This window comes from Choloepus didactylus, chromosome 1 (genome assembly GCF_015220235.1).
Source record: "Choloepus didactylus isolate mChoDid1 chromosome 1, mChoDid1.pri, whole genome shotgun sequence".
Lineage (NCBI taxonomy): Eukaryota > Metazoa > Chordata > Mammalia > Pilosa > Megalonychidae > Choloepus > Choloepus didactylus.
Window position 1 is genome coordinate 126,480,510 of NC_051307.1, and position 18,430 is coordinate 126,498,939.

Genomic DNA, 18,430 nt, shown 5'->3' on the forward strand with positions numbered 1-18,430 from the left:
TGTATATTTAGTAACAGTCATTGGCCACTCCAGTTTTTGCCACATTATACAGTCCCAGTCTTTATCATCTATCTTTACCTGTGGTGTCATACATTCTCCTATCCCACCTCTTTCAGCTTTACTCACAGACATCTTTGTTCAGCCAGCACCCATTCTTGATTTAAAAAAAAACAAACACATAGAAAACTAGAGATAGAAAGAAACTTCCTCAACATGATAAAGGGCATATACTAAAATCCACAGCTAGCATACTCAATGGTGAAGGGCTAAATGATTTCCCTCTAAAGTCAGGAAGAAGACAAGGTTGCTACTGTCACTGCTGTTATTCAGTATTGTGCTAGCTGTTATAGCCAGAGCAATTAGGCAAGAAAAAGAAATAAAAGGAATTCAAATCCATATTTGCAGATGATATAATCCTACAAATAGAAAATCCTGAAAAACCCTCAAAAAGCTACTAGAACTAATATGCAAATTCAGCAGAATGGCAGGTTACAAGATCAACATGCAAAAACCAGTAGTGTTTCTGTACACTTACAGTAATGAACAATCTGAAGAAGAAATCAAGAAAAAAAAAAACATTTACAGCAGAAACTAGAAGAATCAAATGCCTAGTAAAAATGTATTCAAGGATGTAAAGGACTTATGCACAGAACACTACAATATATTGCTAAAAGACATCAAAGAAGATCTAAGTAATTGGAAGGAAATTCCATGTTCACAGATTGGAAGACTACATATTGTTTGTTAAGCTGTCAATTCTACCCAAAGCAATTTACACATTCAATGCAATCCCAATAAAAATTCCAACAGTCTTTTTGCAGAAATGGAAAAGTCAATAATCAAATTTATATGGAAGTGCAAGGGTACTTGAATAGACAGAATCATCTTAAAAAAGATCAAAGTTGGAGGGCTCATGCTTCCCAATTTTAAAACTTATTACAAAGCAAAGTTCAAGCAATTAAATAAGCATGGTACCGGCACAAGGACAGATATCTAGAACAATGAACAAAACTAGATTTAAGAAATAAAGCCTCATATCTATGACCAATTGATTCTTTTCAAGGGTGCCAAGTTCATTCAATTGGGAAGGAATAATCTCTTCAACAAATAGTGTTGGGAAAACTGGATTTCCATATGTAAAAGAATGAAGATTGACCTCTCTCACACACAATATAGAAAAATCAATTCAAAAATGTATCAAAGGCCTAAATATAAGAACCAGACTGTAAAACTCCCAGAAGAAAGTAGGGAAGGATCTTCAGGACCTTGCATTAGGCAAAAAAATTTCCTTAGACTTCACACCAAAAGCATAAGTAACAAAAGAAAAAAATAGATAAATGTAATTTCATCAAAATTAAAACAAGTTGCACATCAGAGGGCTTCATCATGAAAATAAAGACTACCTAATGATAGGAGAAAATAATTGTAAACCACATCTGATATGGGTTTAAGAAATCCTACAACTCAACAACAAAAAGACAAACAACCCAATTAAAAAATGGACAAAAGATTTGAATAGGTGTTTCTACAAAGAGGGTATACAAATGGACAAAAAACACATGAAAAGATGCTCAACATCATTAGCCATTAGGTCAATGTAAATCAAAATTACAATGAGATAGCATTTCATATCCATGAGAATGGCTAGTATTTTTTAAAAAGTAGAAAATAACAAGTTTTGCAAATGATGCAGAGAAATAGGAACACTAGTTCATTGTTTCTGGGAATGTAAAATGATGCAGCTTTGTGGAAAATGGTTTGGTGGTTCCAAAGTATAATAAGAATAGAATTACCATATGATTCAGCAATCCCGCTTCTAGGTGTATACCCAATAGAATTGAAAGCAAATATTGGAATAGCTGTTTGAACACTGATGATTATAGCAGCATTATCCAAAATTACCATAAGATGGAAGCAATTCAAGTGTCCATCAATGACTGAATGGATAAATAAAATATGGTATATACATACAATGTAATATTACTTCGTTATGTACAGGAATGAAGTTCTGATACATGCAACACTATTAATGAACCTTGCAGACACCAAGATTAGTGAAATAAACCAGGTACAAAAGGACAAATACTGTATGATCTCACTCATATGAAATAATTAGAATAAGCAAACTCATAGATTCAGAAACCAGAATACAGGTTACCAAGTATTGGGGTTTGGGTAAGGAATGGGGAATTAATACTAATGGGTACATAATTTCTGTTTTTGGTAATGGGTAAGTTTTGGTAATGGACAGTGGTGATGGTAGCACAACATTGTGAATGTAATTAACACCATTGAATTATATATTTGAAAGTGGTTAAAAGGGGGAAATTTTAGGTTTTATGTATGTTACTGGAATAAAATAGTTTTTTAGAAAACCAGCATAAATTTGTACATCCCAAACAGTAAACCCTAATGTAAACTCTTGACCATAGTTAATAGGACAATAATAATAATATATTATTATTGTATAATATATATTAATATTATATTATTTATTATTGTATTATTATTATATATTATAATATATAATAATATCTTCCCATCAATTATAACAAAGATACCACACTAATGCAAAGTTTAAATAGGGGGGATATATGGGAACTGTATTTTCTGTACGCTTTTTCTGTAAACCTACAACTTCTCTGTTAACAAAAAATTAAGGAAAAGAATAATTTAGGTAAAGTGCTTCCACAAAGCATGTAAAAATTTAAAATGAAAATGATAATTTTAGGCCTGTGAACAACAACAACAACAAAAAACAAGTTCCACAAGGACTTACAATGAATTCTTGATGAAAACTTTTAAAACAGTCTCATAAATACAATTCTAAGCATACTGCTATATAGAGAAATTGCTAGCTATGCTGCTAAAACTACATATATGTATCCAAATTTAAGCATTAGGAAGGAGTTTTACTTCTTTGGTGTATGTGTCTAATGGGTTTTTAAGGAAGATGGGTTTTATGTAACTGGAATATTATCATAATGTCAAAATTAATATTTTAAACATTTATTTAAAGTAACAAATTAATTCTATCTAACTTTAAAAGCCCAAATGATATCAAAGTAATGAATGAAGGAAAGGGAAAGAAGCTCAATTTAATGGAACATCTTACATATTCTGTCTCATTTAATACTCAACACAACCCAGTGAGGTCATCATAGGGTTATCTCCATTTGACTTGTGAGAGAATTGAAATGGCTATGCTGGGAAGTGACCCCAGTTCTTCCCATCTCTCCAATGTCCCTTTGTTTTCCATAGGGCAAACCCTCAAAGAAGTTGTTTCTGGTATTTGTTGTTACAGTTTTCTAATTAGGTTTTTCCTTACATGTCAGGAGGAGCTAACCTGGTATCATGTGGAGGATCTGGTTATGTCAGATTCTGGGATACGATTAAGAAGGAACTTTTGGCTGAATTTTTAGCTCATAGTGGAGTTGGATCCATTATCATGTCTACCGATAAGCTGAATCAATACCTTGTCACAGGAGATATTAATGGATGGTTGAAAATCTGGAATATAGAGGTAAATAGAAAATTTTCTTCCATTGTATTTATTATTTTTGATTGCATTTTGTTGCAGATAGCTATGAATCAGGTCTTGTCAGTTTCCTAGATCAAATATTTCCTAGATGAAATGTTCAGTCTAAATGTTTTAAAAAAGTATATTAACATACAAATGAGAAGAAACTTCTTATACATTTAGTTAAGTCAACCATCCAATTTAGAAATGCAATATTGTCAGTAAGGTGCTGCAGCATTATTTGAGCATAAATCATTAGGATATACCTGATCTGAAATGAGAATTCAGAATTTTTTGAATCACTGATTACCAGCTCAATTTTCTAATATTATAAAATTGTTCAATATGTGACTATCTGTACATGGTAAAGTTTATCTCTATCAAATAACTGACTATTCATTTTTTTCCTCTCCATTTTCCTTCTCTCCTTCCCCTTCTCTTTTCACTTCTCATGTCAGCCAAATCAGTTAAAAAAGTTTCAAAAAAGTTTTTGTTGATACTGTTTTTACCTCTGTTATCATGAACTTTTCTTTTGCATTTGGATCTCAAAATATTGTTTCCAATTTTAGCTTTTTTTCATTTCCATAACAGATTTTTTTTTAAGCATATGTCACCATGATTGTTTATTATCTGTGATTTTTTATAATTCTGGTATTTCTTTTCATTCAGGAGTACTGTCTTGATTCCATTAAGAGTAAAGTCACACAGCCCCCAACACTGATAAGATCATTCCAACCCCATGAGGACCGAATCAGCTCCCTGGAGATGTGTGAGCTGGGTGGCCGTTTGCTGATTATCTCGTCCTCTGCAGACTGCAGTATTTCTCTGTCTGATATCTGCAGTGCTTCCATCTGGATCTTTGGTCAGGTAGAAATATTGCTTCCTTATTATTCTCATATTTACTTGACATTTAGTGAGAACATGGGCTGGTTTCCACTTGAACTTGGCTGTTTAATGTTCATTAGTCATGAAAGAACTGACGTGCATTTCTGAAGCTGTAGCTCCAGTCATCCTGTCCTGTTGACTGCTGGCCATGGCAGTTCCATCAAGAGCAGGACTGGAGAAGGGCAGGATGGTGGCTCTGTGCAGCTCAAAATATCCCAGGGTTTCTGAGAAAAATTCCTCCTCTAAAATAAGTGAATTACTTCCATTTCAAATTTTAGTAAAAATATGGTGTTGATGAAATTACCATGTTATCATTAAACAAAAAGATGAGTATGACTGTAATAATCATGGTAGTAATCAAATATAAAAAATTGCAGAACAAGCCTTACTATTTATTCATCGTCTGGTTCACTTCTGCTGAAATAATAATAGCTAACATTTGCTGACTTGTTCTTGTGGGCCTGTTGGGTCTTTATATGAATTATGTCATTTAATCTTCATAATTGCCCCATGAGGGAAGAACTCTCATTATTCTCATTTTACAAATGAGGAAACAGAGCACAGAGAGGGCAAATTGCCTGAGCTCATAGAGGATAACACATGGTAGTGTTAGGCTTTTAACTCAGGGTGACTCACTTTAGATCTCATACTTTTAACCTCTCCCTCCTATGAAACTAAGCTTGATTTACACATAGATACATGAAATGGAAGTGAGGGGCACTGGAATAAAGAAATAGTCATTGTCTCACATCTCTATTCTTTTTTCCCTTTGCTTTCATGGGAACACTGCCCCTGCGCCCTTTGTACTATGGAGACAAAATATGTCCCATCACTTTTAGGACTTGTCCAAACATGGTGGTGTGAGGTTAAGGCTGGATCAGTTTCTCTCTGGCTCCTGACTTGGTTCTACTTAGTAGCCTCAGGTGCCCCTCTCATCCTGTGAGAACACAACTCTTTCCTGAGTGTTGGAAGACAAGGTCCGTTGCTGTATTTGTGAAGTCAGATGATGTCAACCTGAGCTGGAAGAATTCTGTGCATCCTTTCAGGACTTAGAGGGTGCTGGTAACTCAGAAAAAAATCTGGGGAGGTGGGCCCATGTTTAACTAGTCAACCCTCAGATCTCCATATAACATTCAAAAGAGCTATATCAGTCACTTCTAGCCTGTAAATAACTCAACTGCTAGACTTTTCTCAGTCAGAGGAACAGCAGCTGAGTGGGAACTCAAGTGGATGTGTGGGTAAATGTGAGTGCATGAGACAGGCTGGGATAGGGCGGGCATTCTCAACAGAAAAAGACTTGAAAGCCTGTGCCTGGCAGTTGAAGAAGCCGATGCAATGCTAACAGTGTTATAAGGCCAGGGACCTCTGGAGAGATGAAGAGGAGGTTTGGATCACAGGTACAGAAAGAAAGCATCATCATGCAGGTGATGTCTGCAATAAAAGTCTCTTTGATGAGGTTGAAGAAAGAAATACAGCCGTTCTAGGAGTGGGTGCCATATTAACTGTGCCCACAAAACACAAACTGTGGCTAAAGTTTAACTAAGAAGTGTGTGATAGTAAAGTTTTTCATTTTTATGCTTTTGTTATTTTATATTTGTTTTTTTTAAATCTTCATTTTTTGAAGAACTTTAACCCCAATAAGTCTGTACGAAAATAGGCTTTTGTGTTTTTGTTATTTCTGCTCAAAAAAGGAAAAGAGTCTTCAGAGGTGGGGCAGTTTGGAAAAGAAAGTCTGGGTAAAGCTGGAGACAGCTGGAATGTGTAGTCTCTTCTGGTCGAGCTTTTATTTTAGCATTCACTTTTATCAAGCTGTCTTGAAATTGGTGCTGCCAGTTCTAATCAGTATTAGGAAAGAGAGAGAAGAAGGGAAGGGAAAGGAAGGGGAGGGAGATAAATTAGAAGACATTGGAAAATAGAGGGGAAGTGAATGCCCTTTTCATGGTGTTTAAGAAGACACTTTTATAGAATGAACAGGAAGTTATGGGAAGTAGAAGGAAACACATAGATAAGGAGGAGAAGGGGCCCTATTAGTAAATATAACTAGGATCAGAGCAAGTTTTACTGAACAAATTCGATTTGTACAGAGTAATGACTCTTCCCTACATTTCAATGTTGTATGTGTCTTTTGGTTAAAATAATACTGGTCTAGCAGTTATAAAAACGGGAAAAAACAGGAGAAATAGCATCAATGTATATTAATTTCCTTAGAAATTGCCTGCAGTCTGTTGAAAGTACTTAAAATTTAGTGCAATGTGATTCTATATACTTCTTGAAAGAAGTGTTACTTTTTTAAAGAACTGTGAATCACTTTTACAATATAGCTATTGATCTTAGTTGGGTTTCAAGTTAGATTTTTAAATGTAAGGGGCGTAGCATATTTATCTCTAGAGTTGGGGAAATAGAGGTGGCGTTGATTATCCTTTGATACACATTTATTCCAGGAAACAATCAGACTGTTGTAGGATTAAAAAGAAATTAGACGAAGCCTGTGCTATCTGACCCCTCTTCGAGTACTAATCACTGTGCTGGCAGAGTTTGTGTACCTGCCACCCCCCATTTATCAGGTTGATTTTCCGGTTGGTGCCTTTGATTATGCCTATCCACCCGATTTTTAAAATTTGATTTAGTTTTCCACATTTAAACATTGAGAGATTTCATATAAAGATCCAGATTTCTGGCTTCTCTTGAAAAAGAATATATGTCATTTCCTGAGAGTAACTATGGCTGCCTTTATGTAAAATAGGTTCTCTCTAATTCACTGAAGTCATCTTTTCCTTTTACCTAGCAACACCTGAAGCTGAATTTCATTTGCTTTTTGTCATCTTCTATGACTCAATTCATTCATTTACACCATCTGCCTGGTCTTTGTGGGCATTTTACTTTGCAAACCCTGATAAAAAATGCTGATCACTGTCATCAGTTATCCTTGGGGTGCCTAATGTACCCTCATATCACACAGGCTGCCTTCTCTAGTGCATTTCTATATGGATGGTGTGAATTGATATAAGGCAGGGGAATGGGCTCTGTATTTAAAATATACAATTGATTGTCATTGGTGAGCTTTTGCTAGATGGATGCATGTTAAGAATTGTAGCCAAGAACTGTGAAAACAATCATATAGCATATATATTTTCTGAGAAAAAATACTCAATATCTGGCCTGAGTTTTGAAGAATGAATTTTCCCTTTGAATTTTAGGAGTTAAGATGCAAAGAAAGTAGCTGTAGGAAAAATTAATCCTGGTAATTTTTCAATGAAAGTTTAATTTCTGTTTTTAGTAAATAAAAATCTTGCTATTTAGAAATTTTAAGTGGGAAAGGCAATTTATTTGCTTATCTGTTTATTTAGTAGTTCATTATTACCCTTTCAGAGAATTATGTCCTTGAGGACAGGAACCATGTTATAAACATTTTTTTGTGTTCCTAGAATTTGTTAGTACTCTAGTACATGGTAGACAATAAACATTTGATAGTGATAAATTTTATAAAAATAAAAAGATCTCTATTTTTTTTAAGGCAAAGCATTGGCAAATTGAAAACGGGGTTTCCCTTCCTAAAAGAAATGCTAATTTTGTGGAAAATGAAATTCAAGAGGAATGTGTAAGGGCGATGCCTATATTTTCTAAGGAAGAATCATGCTTAGATGCAGCAGAACATTCTCCACTTGGTGAGAAAAGCAAAGAAGACTTAATATACAAGTAAGTCATTTTAAGTGTTACCCAGATGTCAACAGGAGTCTTCCTGGTCTGTGAGATCTCCCTCAGATTGGCCTGGACTCCCTTCTGTGCTTTCTGGAATGTCCAGTGACTGCCTATTTCTATCAAATTGTTAGTATTGGTGAGTGTGTGTTGGAGACCGGGGCTTATGTTCTCAAGGTCTTATCTGGTTCTTATTTCTTGCCTCCACTGAATTCTTGATTTCTATTCAGTGTCTTCTAGTCTTTGATTTCTGCTCCATCATCAACCTAATTTTGGAAATTAGCTCCTTCCTGAAAATACATGTGTGGAAGATTTTACTTCTGGTTTTGGTAAGGTGGACAGGGATTTTTATCACAGAAATTCAAAGAATTTAATTGAATGTTAGATGGCACTCTCCTTTAAGGCTTCTAGCCATTCCTCTATGGTGTTCAGCCATTTCTTCTCTACACAGCAATTCGCCAGGTCCCCTCTTATGTTCCTCTTACCTCCCTAACACTAGGAAATTACTTTCTTTTGTTTCCTTTACTCCTGCTCTCATAATCTCACCTTTCATCCTAAATAACTTTTAAATGTTTTTAAAATGATTCACTCCTCCCAATATGCACACACCATTATAAAGTAGGATTTCTTATAGACATATTTTAATCTACAACTTAGAGAATAGGAAAATTATTTTAGTACTTTTGATTTATTTTCTATTCCAAGTAAGGAAAGAAATAAGGCTTACTGAGAACTGACAAGAAAATAGTTTTATTTAATTCCCATCATGCCTAAATTCAATGTTACTTTAACCTTTTGTGTTGAATTGGTGGGACTATATAGAGGGCAATCATACACCAACTTCTTGCTCCATTCTCAATGGCCTTTAAAACTCACCCTGTGGAACTGACATCCTCTACCCTTTTCATGGAAACTTAGTTCCCGTGGCTTTTGTAGACTCTTCAGACTGGGGGAATGCACTCTTTGGCTAATCTCTTGTGGTTCACCCCACCAACTTGTGCCTCTGACAATACCCCCCACGGTATTTTTCTGAAACTGGGAGGCATCCCCCTGTGGACAACTCCCTCTGAATTAACTTCTGCTTTGCCCCTGGAAACTCACAGGTCCTTGTCACACCAACTGCTCCACTGTTATACCTTTTCTTTCTCCCCTATTTGGTAGCACCCTAACCACAGCTTTCTGCTTGTAGACCTTTTCAGGTATTAATGAGACACTGGTCCACTGTGTCCCTCTAATTAAGGTGTTTGACTAGTCTCTGTGAATCTAGGCTTAAAATGAGAGGGAAGCTTCCTTTTTCTCCCACAAGAGTGGGACTCAGTACATACCTATAACTCTCTCTAATACAGTCCTCTCTTCTGATTTCTGCATTCTTATTCCCTTTATACCCTTGAGTGTGGGCATTGACCTAAAAATCACAAGATCAGCTTTGGAGCTACCATCTTGGCAAAGCAGACCTGAAAAAGGAGTCTAGCTCCTCATTTTGGAATATGGGAATAGTTTTCAATTCCTAATTAATTAATTTGCTTTCAGATTTTTCAGACCCCTGCTGACAGGGAGATAGAAAAAAATCCCCTTTAAACATCCTATTATACTACATAACGCCTTGGTATTTGCTCTTCTGTTTCCTGGAATTATGGTTTGCTGAAATGTCAAGTGGCATTTTACTTTCAGGCAGAAGGATCTTTCTGGTTTAAGACATATAGCATGACCATTACGGTACAATCAGAGAATGCTGAGAATGGAAAGACTTTACATATGACAAAATAAACCTCACCCCTACCCAACTCAGTTTTACAGGTGAGGAAATAATGTCTGGAGTGTTCACATTCCCAAGGGTAATATAGATGAATTAGGGCTGTTCTTCCTGTCACACTCCTAGAAGAGTGAAGACAAGTGTTACAGATTTCTGTTTCAGACTAGTTCAGCCAATGACTACTGTTCCTTATGACAAACTTGGTTATTTTTCCTTGGGTTCTTTTATCAGCCTTTCCTTAGACTTAAAAACCTGACAATTTGAACTTAGTTTTACATTGTTCCTGACTTCTATCTTATTTCATTTCCTATTGTTACTTGACAGTTTTTGTTACTAAATAAGTGCTGATATGTAGGGCTTTTACTTTCAAATATTTCTCTTAAAACTGGAGCCTTGCATTATACTAAATTAAATAGAAGTATAGCAGAGTGATCTCACCTTGAATATAAGTTTCAGTGGGCCTTGGGAGATTTCCAGGGGTAGAAAAACACACAGTTATCTCTCCTTTACGGCATTTTCAAATGACAAAATAACACATCAAAAAGTATCTGTGATCTTTAAAATGCTTGCTTTTATCAAATAGAGATGCCTGGATTAAAATAATTTTAAGATTTGTAGTAACAGGATAGTGTAGAATAATGTTGCTTAAGAATTATTGAACTAATTGAAAGAAAATGGCTAAAAATATATCCTCGGAATTGGCTTGTCAGGTGCATCTGTCACTTCTCTCAGGAACGTGACCAGGAATTCTATGTGGAAAACACATAAGCTCAATAAAATTTCAGCTGTAAATGTCCTTCATGGCTTTCCTCCAATGCTGAGGAGATTAAAGATCATTTCTGCCTAAGAAAATATGGTTCTGAAAAATGTGCCCTTTAGTTAATCAGATTAGTAAATACAAGTAAAGAATCATACAATTTTTGTCCATATGAATAATATGAAAGAAAAGTAAATGTGTGGAAGAATTTATAGAGACTAAAGGGGAAAAAGCAAGTTTGGGTGTGTGTATGTAGGTGGGGTATGTTTTCATGGAAGGTGAAAGCACATTAAGAAAGATGGAAAAGCAGAAAGAAAAAGGCAATAGAAAATAGAAGAAGCAGGAGTGAGAAAGAAACAAATTAAATGATTTATAACTATGTTCTCTTTTTAGTCCCCAAGATTCTCTTTTCTAGATAACAATCTTGGTGAATATAGCCTTTTGGCTTATGCACAAACTCCTGGTTTCCATAATGTTTAATGTATTTTATAGTATTATGTGTGAGAAGTATGTAGGTGGTAAAGTTATCTTCATTTCGAGTACTGAGAAAATGAAGGTTAAAATAGAATTTAAGAAACTAATAGGAATTCAAAATGCTAAGTTAACAATTGAAACAGAGAAATAGAATTTTCTTTTCTTTAGATTCTGCAAAAATTACACTACTATTAAAAAACAAACAAACAAAAAAACTGAAGCAATAAATGAAAGGACAAAATAAGGAACAAAAACCAGAATGGATATGGATTTTTCTTAATATATATCAATATTGGCCTCTGGACACATACAAAATTATGCTAAGCTAGAAAAATCATAGGTAAGAGGAATAATTTGGACAGTATAATCTTAGAATATTTCCTTACTGCAAAAATAATACATGTTCATTATGGGAAATTTTGGAAGTACAAAGAAGCAAGAGGAAAAATATGAAATGAAATCACCTGTAGCAAAACCATTACTAACATCTAGGCATTTCACTCTCCCAGTCTTGTTCTGGAAATGCTTACACAAATACATATATATCCATTTTATTCAAATGGGGACTTAGAATACACAATTTATGACTTGTTTTTTTTTCACCCAAAAATATACAGTAAGTGCATTTCCACTTTAATCAATATGAATGTCCAGGGACATCAACATTTATAATGAATTCCCTAGGAATGTTCTTTTTGAACATTTAGACTATTTACAAATTTTAACCTGGAAAATATTTCTTTAAATATCTTTATGTGCACATGTTAGAGTACCTGGTGCAATTCAACATTAGAATTAATTATTTGATGTGCAATTGTTGAGTCAAATGGCTTAAAGGCGTTTGGGCTGTCTTGCTAAGTTGAGGTCCCCCAAGTGGCCTCTCCCACTATATGAAAATGGCTGCTTCCCGATCCCCGAACCAATGACAGATGTTATCATTATTTTAGAAGTGTTCCCATGATAACTCCTCAAAATATCCAATTTTTTGATTATTTGGAAGGGTGAATATTTTTTTCATGTTTATTAATGTTTAACATTTCCAGGGAGCTACATAATCAGAATAATGAAGTTGAAAGAGGTATTAGAGGTCAATTTGACTAAGCTCCTACAGCAGCCTTAAGAGAAACAAATTCTAACCTGTTCTTGAATAATTCCTATGTGACAATACCCTTAATGTCTTATATGTAGCTTCTCCATTATTGAACCACTTTTTATTTCAGATGGGTTCTAACATTAAGTCAAAATCTATCCATTTGTAAAATCCTCATCCGTTGATCTTCATTCTTATTCTAGGGCAACAAAGAGCACATCTATTCTCATTTAACCTGACATTTCTCATTAACTACCATTAAAAATAATTGTTTATGGGGAGAAGAGTTCATTATTAGAAACCAGAATAAAATAGTCAGGTGAGAATGAAACTGAAATTTCCATTAGTTTCACAGTTAGTTTACATAAGGCAGAAGGTAACTTCAAGTTAATGCTCCTTAAGATATATGAAATAATTACAATGCTCTAATTGTTAGAAGGGAACTGATATTTAACATTATTTTTATGACATTAATTACATGATGATTCTACTAGCAGATCTCATGTGAGAAATTAAATTAGAAAATTGATGGTCAGCTGTGAGAAAAAATACACAAAACATTAAAATTCCATTTTAAATCAGGACTTATATGATGCAAATTACTTGAAGGATTAACAGTCTACTTTCACCAAGAATCTGTGGCAATTTATGACCAATGAAATCATATATGACAAATGAAGTCACATTCAATTTTTAAAATTTAAGTCTTAAAATACTTGTGCAGCAAATTAATGTTTTTGAGAGTGCCACATCTTTTTTTTTTTTGTTTCATCATTCTGATAGTTCCCAGTATTAGAAATGGCTCTAGTAGGATGTTGAAACTCCCTGCTTTGAGTGAAAAGTTTTTCTTGCTTAAAGAGTTAGTAGCCAACACTTATGGAGCTTTTACTATATTCCAGGCACAATTCTAAAAGCTGTCTGTGAACTGACTTACTAAATTCTCATTGCGACTCTAAGAGATAGCTACAATTATCATCTCCATTTCACAGCTGGGGAACTGAGACAGAGAGTAGTTAAGTGATTCACCCAAGGTCAACCAAGCAGCAAGAGTTCTGAACCTGGGATCCAGGCAGTCTGGTACCAGAGTCAGTACACTTTACCATTACTCTGTGCTGCCTGCCCAATTAGCAAGTGACATGTGAAAATATAAAAACCCAAACAAACCTGTAACTGGTCCCTGAATTAAGTTGTCAGATATTTGTCAAGTACTTACTATATGTAAGCCACTACACTAGGCACTTTCACTTTCCTTTCATGCCTAGAAGATTGCTAAAGACAGTCACCAGTCCTCCCTTCTACAGCCAGAGCTGAGGGATAGGAGACTACTTAGAGCCTTTCCTTCTCATAGAATTGAGGCTGAAGTTGCTGGAGCCCATAGAAAACCTACTTCCTGCATCACGATATGAGACATCTTGTAAATTGTTGTTAAACACCATTTAAGCTTTTCATTACATTCTTTTTCTTCCATATCTTCTTCCATAGCTTCTCCTTTTAGGAATATTCCCTTTTTCCAGTTCCCTCTACATTTTCATAGTCACAGACATCCATGGAAAGGAAGCAATTGGTTGGCCTTTGAACATGAGGTTGATTCTACAGTCTAGCTGTACATAGAACTTCTCCCTGCCTTGGAGCATTATCAATGTAACCATGTTTCATAGGCAGCCATCTGAGTGGGGCAATTTGTTACAGTTCCCAAAAGATCATCTCCTACCTTCTACCTAAGTTGCTCCTTTCATAACCATAATTCTTTAGTGGGGATGGGTGACGTCTTTTGTTCTATACAAGTGATACTTGATTTAAATACCATTGGATGAGATAGCCAGAAAGCAAATGGTCCAGAAGCAGTGACAGTCTCCCCAAGACAGGGCCCCATGAACCAGAGTTCAGGGCATTTCAGGAAAAATCAGGGTCTGTTGATAACCAGCTAAGAAAGGAACCTCTCTTCTTCTAGGCCTCTCTCAACCTTTTCACTTCAGTTTATATCAACAATACTTTCTTGGGGGAAAAATATATTTTTAACCTAATAGCTACAAGAATTAACCTCACCAGACTCTACTCTTCCAGTACCACCAGAAACCTGTTATGGTTACAGATGCCCGGATTCCCTTACTATCATTAAGGTCTTTCTAAGATGCCATCATTTTTATCTTCAAAGCCAATTAGTGACTAAATACTATATTCTTAACAAAGAAGATGGGGTATTGTGAGGGAGGCCATTCAAGCATAATGTGAAGAAAAACTGCCCACCTGCCCTAAGTCTTTTGGACGGCAAAGCGCCCCCCCCCCAAAAAAAAGCAATCTGTAATTCCAAATAGTTTATATAATACTCCCACCCTCAAGGAGAAGCAGCTTAACTTAAGCATGGAAAGCTCTTCATTACTTGCTTCCAGAGACCAGAGTATGGAAAGGAAGGGGGGAAATTAACCCATGGTGGAGAAACCTGGCTGTACCAGATGACCCCCAGAAAAAGCCATGTTCTTTGATGCAGTCTTGTAGGGGCAGACATATTAGTGGGGATTAAGTTGGAAAGTTTGGATTAGGTTGTTTCCATGGAAATGCGCTCCATCCAACTGTGGGTGATGACTCTGATTGGATAGTTTCCATGGAGGTGTGGCCCTGCCCATTCAGCATGGGCCTTGATGAGTTTACTGGAGCACTATATAAGCTCAGAGAGAAGGAGAGAGCTACTACAGCCAGGAGGTACACTCTGAAGGACACCCAGGAGCTGAGAGAGGAGCTGCAGATGAGAGACAATTTGAAGACTGCCTTTGAAAGCAGACTCTTGCTCCAGAGAAGCTAAGGGAGGAAAAACGCCCCAAGAGCAACTGAGAATGACATTTTGAAGAGGAGCTGCATCCTAGAGAGGAACCTCCTGGGAGAAAGTCATTTTGAAATCAGAACTTGGAGCAGATGCCAGCCACATGCCTTCCCAGCTAACAGAGGTTTTCTGGACAACATTGGCCATCCTCCATTGAAGGTACTCGATTGTTGATGAGTTACCTTGGACACTTTATGGCCTTAAGACTGTAACTGTGTAACCAAATAAACCCCCTTTATAAAAGCTGATCCATTTCTGGTGTTTTGCATTCTGGCAGTGTTAGCAAACTAGAACACTGGCGAACACAACCTTCGCCAGGTGATAAGGTTAGTATCAACAGTGATAAGTCAGTTTGATAGCAGTTACCTTTGATAGGATGTGATGAGAATTGCAATTTACCTCTTCTGTCTTTCCTCCAATAACCCATCACCTCAGGCTAATCATGAGAAAAACATCAGACAAACCCAAATTGATGGATATTCTATAAAATCTGCCCAGTATTCCCCAAAACTGTCATAGTCATGGAAAACGAGGAAAATTCCAAGCAATTGTCATATTCAGAGGAGGATGAGGAGACATAGTGACTAAATGTAATGTGATATTCTGGAGGGGGATCCTGGGACAGAAAAAGGACTTTAGGAAAAACTAATAAAATATGAATAAAATACAGAGTTTAGTGAATAATTATTTACAAATTTGGTTTGTAAGTTATGAGAAAAATTAGTAAAGGATGTTAACAATAGGGAAAATTGAGTGGGTGATGTGTGAGAACTTTGTACTATGCCCATTACTTTTCTGTCTAAAATAGAAAGTTTATTTAAATATAAAAAAGCAATAAATAAAATGCTACTTAAAGGTATACAAATAATACCCAATATTGACTTTAAGAGAGATCCATCATGTAACATCTTCTGTATTGATATTTTATATATTTTTTGAGTTTGGAAAATTCTGTCAAAATGGAATGGAGGAAAAGGAAAATGGTAAATTTGGTAAATTAACATTTATTGAAAACTATTATTTATTAGGCACCTCATGGAACTTTCAACTGTTATATCCTTTAAAATACCAAAAATCCATTTTATAGAGGAGGAAACTGAGGCTGAGAGTTTGCGAAACATCTCAAGATCCCACAATTAATAAATATGTAGCAGAATTGGGGATAAAAATTAGAGGATGGTGTGTGGTAACCATAAACAGGTAAAGAATGCAAGGAACAGAGGCAAAACGGGGAGGGCAGGCGAAGATCCCCATGGCACTCAGAATTCTGTTGACAATGGGAGTATTTTCTAGCCTAGTTCTCTCAAGAGATTAATAGTTATTTTTGGCAGCATTCCTTACAGCTAACAAGGTTAAGGTCTGTGACAGTGAACTTTGAATGCATTTAAGACCATTCTCTGGTTTTTGACTGGAATTATATTCAGCTATATAATGACTACTCTTTACGTTTGATTGACAAAAACCTTTTCTGTGGAATCAGGCTGATGTCAAGTTTTCTTATAGATCCATATAACAAACTTCAGAAGCACTGAACTTTTTTGCTTTTTGGATCCCATAAGTGAAGATCCAAGCTTACATTAGATAATAGACCTTTGACACAAACCACAGATGCATACTTCACAGTAGCCCATGTAATTCACACACATGGCAAAGATGATGTATATGTGTTTCTGTGAAACTTTTCTATGTAGTTTTTCTCTGACCTTCCAGTTGTTATAGGGATGGGGTCTTTGCTTAAGTACCCTCTCAGCTTCTCACCCTTTTCTATATCATCACCTGGCCAATAAGATATGGCTTGATTATTGTGAAAACTTTCACTACTGAGGTACACAGGAAAGTAAGTGTTTTTTGTTTTGCCAAAGATACATACTTATAGCCAGAAAATGTCTGTTTAAGCTATGTAGTTAATATTTATTCCATCATGAATTATTGTCTTCCAGTGTCATACCATCAGAAGATATACATTTGGATATGAACTATAAAGAAAGAACTGTCCATAAGAAAAAAACACATAAACTTTACAATGCTGAAGTTATACAAAAATCATCCAGTAAGTAATCATTGTTGATACATTTTTATAATGATATTATTGTATAAACTTGTATGTTTAAGACAAATACTTTATATGCTACACTATTTTTTAACAACCTGGCATTAAGATCATGATTTCCATTTTACAAAGTAGGAAAGTTAGGCTCAGATACATTAAATGACTTGTCCAAGGCTGCACAGCACAGAAGTGGCTGTCAGGGTGGAAATTTAAGGTCTAAGCCAGAAAGCATGTGTAAAGTGCTAACTATAGTTCCCAAAAATAGAGTTGGCACCACAATATTAATTCTTTCTCCTAAGTGTTTAAGAGAAGAGGATGAATAAAAACTAAATTTGTTCTTAAGAAGCCCAAAACTACTCAGAACAATGTATCAGTTTAGTTTTTGACTGACCAGAAAACAACTATGAAAAACGTAATTGAAACAAAGGATATGCTATCATACTGAAGTGTATCATTTAGAAACTTACGTGAGAATCATTCTCAAATTTCCATCATATCATGAGACTATGTCACTCACTACAAATTGTTTTCAACTTATATCCAAGGGGAAACTGCATTCCCATAGAGCAGATATGTTGATTTCAGAATTTCTGAAAAAATTTGCTATAAAAATGTGCACAATTATTTGCTGCCAGTCAATGCACATTTATAAACACATGTGTTTCATAGTGTTCCTGAGATATTATATGTGATGTACTTTGAACAGTGTCTGCCATATTATAGAAACACAAAGTGACATTATTATTATTAATATCATTGTTATTATTATTGTTATTATTACTTACCTTGAAGCACAACCCCTGGAGTTAAATATACTTGAGTTTAAATCCATAATCTGTTCTTTACCCTCTATATAAACTCAGGCAGATTACTAAAGCATTCTGAGCCTCTATTTCCTCATCTGTCATATGGGTATAATGACACCCTCGGGTTGTGAAGATTTCTTTTTTAATGACATAGCACGTTGATTGGTTCTCGAAGTGTTGTCCTTGATCTAACAGCATCAGCATCACCTGGAACTTGTTAGAAATGTACATTCTCGTGCCCCTCTCCAGTCAAACTAAGAGAGAAACTGGGAGTGGTATCTAGCAATCCAGGTTTCCATAAACTCTGTGTGGGATTCTGGTGCAGGCTGAAGTTTGAGAACCACTGATACAGCAGATGATTGTTCTGTAGCAGGTGCTGAATATGTATGCTTCCTTTTCCTACGTACTGAGACCACTGAGATGACAAAAGCACAGTTCCTCCCTTCACAAAGCCAACAATCAAACATAGATATAAATCCACATCTTGAAGTAAGCTTTTGTAGATTTCTATTTCATTATCCATTTATCTCATGAAGCAAAATGAAAACGTGTTCATATTGTCTAGGACTTTGCCTCTAAGA

General features: G+C 35.5%; 1 protein-coding gene across 3 annotated transcripts in view; it reads left to right on the top strand.

The window, feature by feature from the left end:
- WDR49 (WD repeat domain 49) overlaps nt 1-18,430 on the top strand; it is a 149,921-nt gene that overhangs the window by 116,174 nt on the left and 15,317 nt on the right. For all 3 annotated transcript variants that reach the window (XM_037841343.1, XM_037841351.1, XM_037841354.1), the window contains 4 exons: nt 3,336-3,523; nt 4,190-4,387; nt 7,920-8,101; nt 16,934-17,043. In XM_037841343.1, coding sequence (XP_037697271.1) covers nt 3,336-3,523; nt 4,190-4,387; nt 7,920-8,101; nt 16,934-17,043 — 678 coding nt within the window. The remainder of the gene's footprint in view (nt 1-3,335; nt 3,524-4,189; nt 4,388-7,919; nt 8,102-16,933; nt 17,044-18,430) is intronic.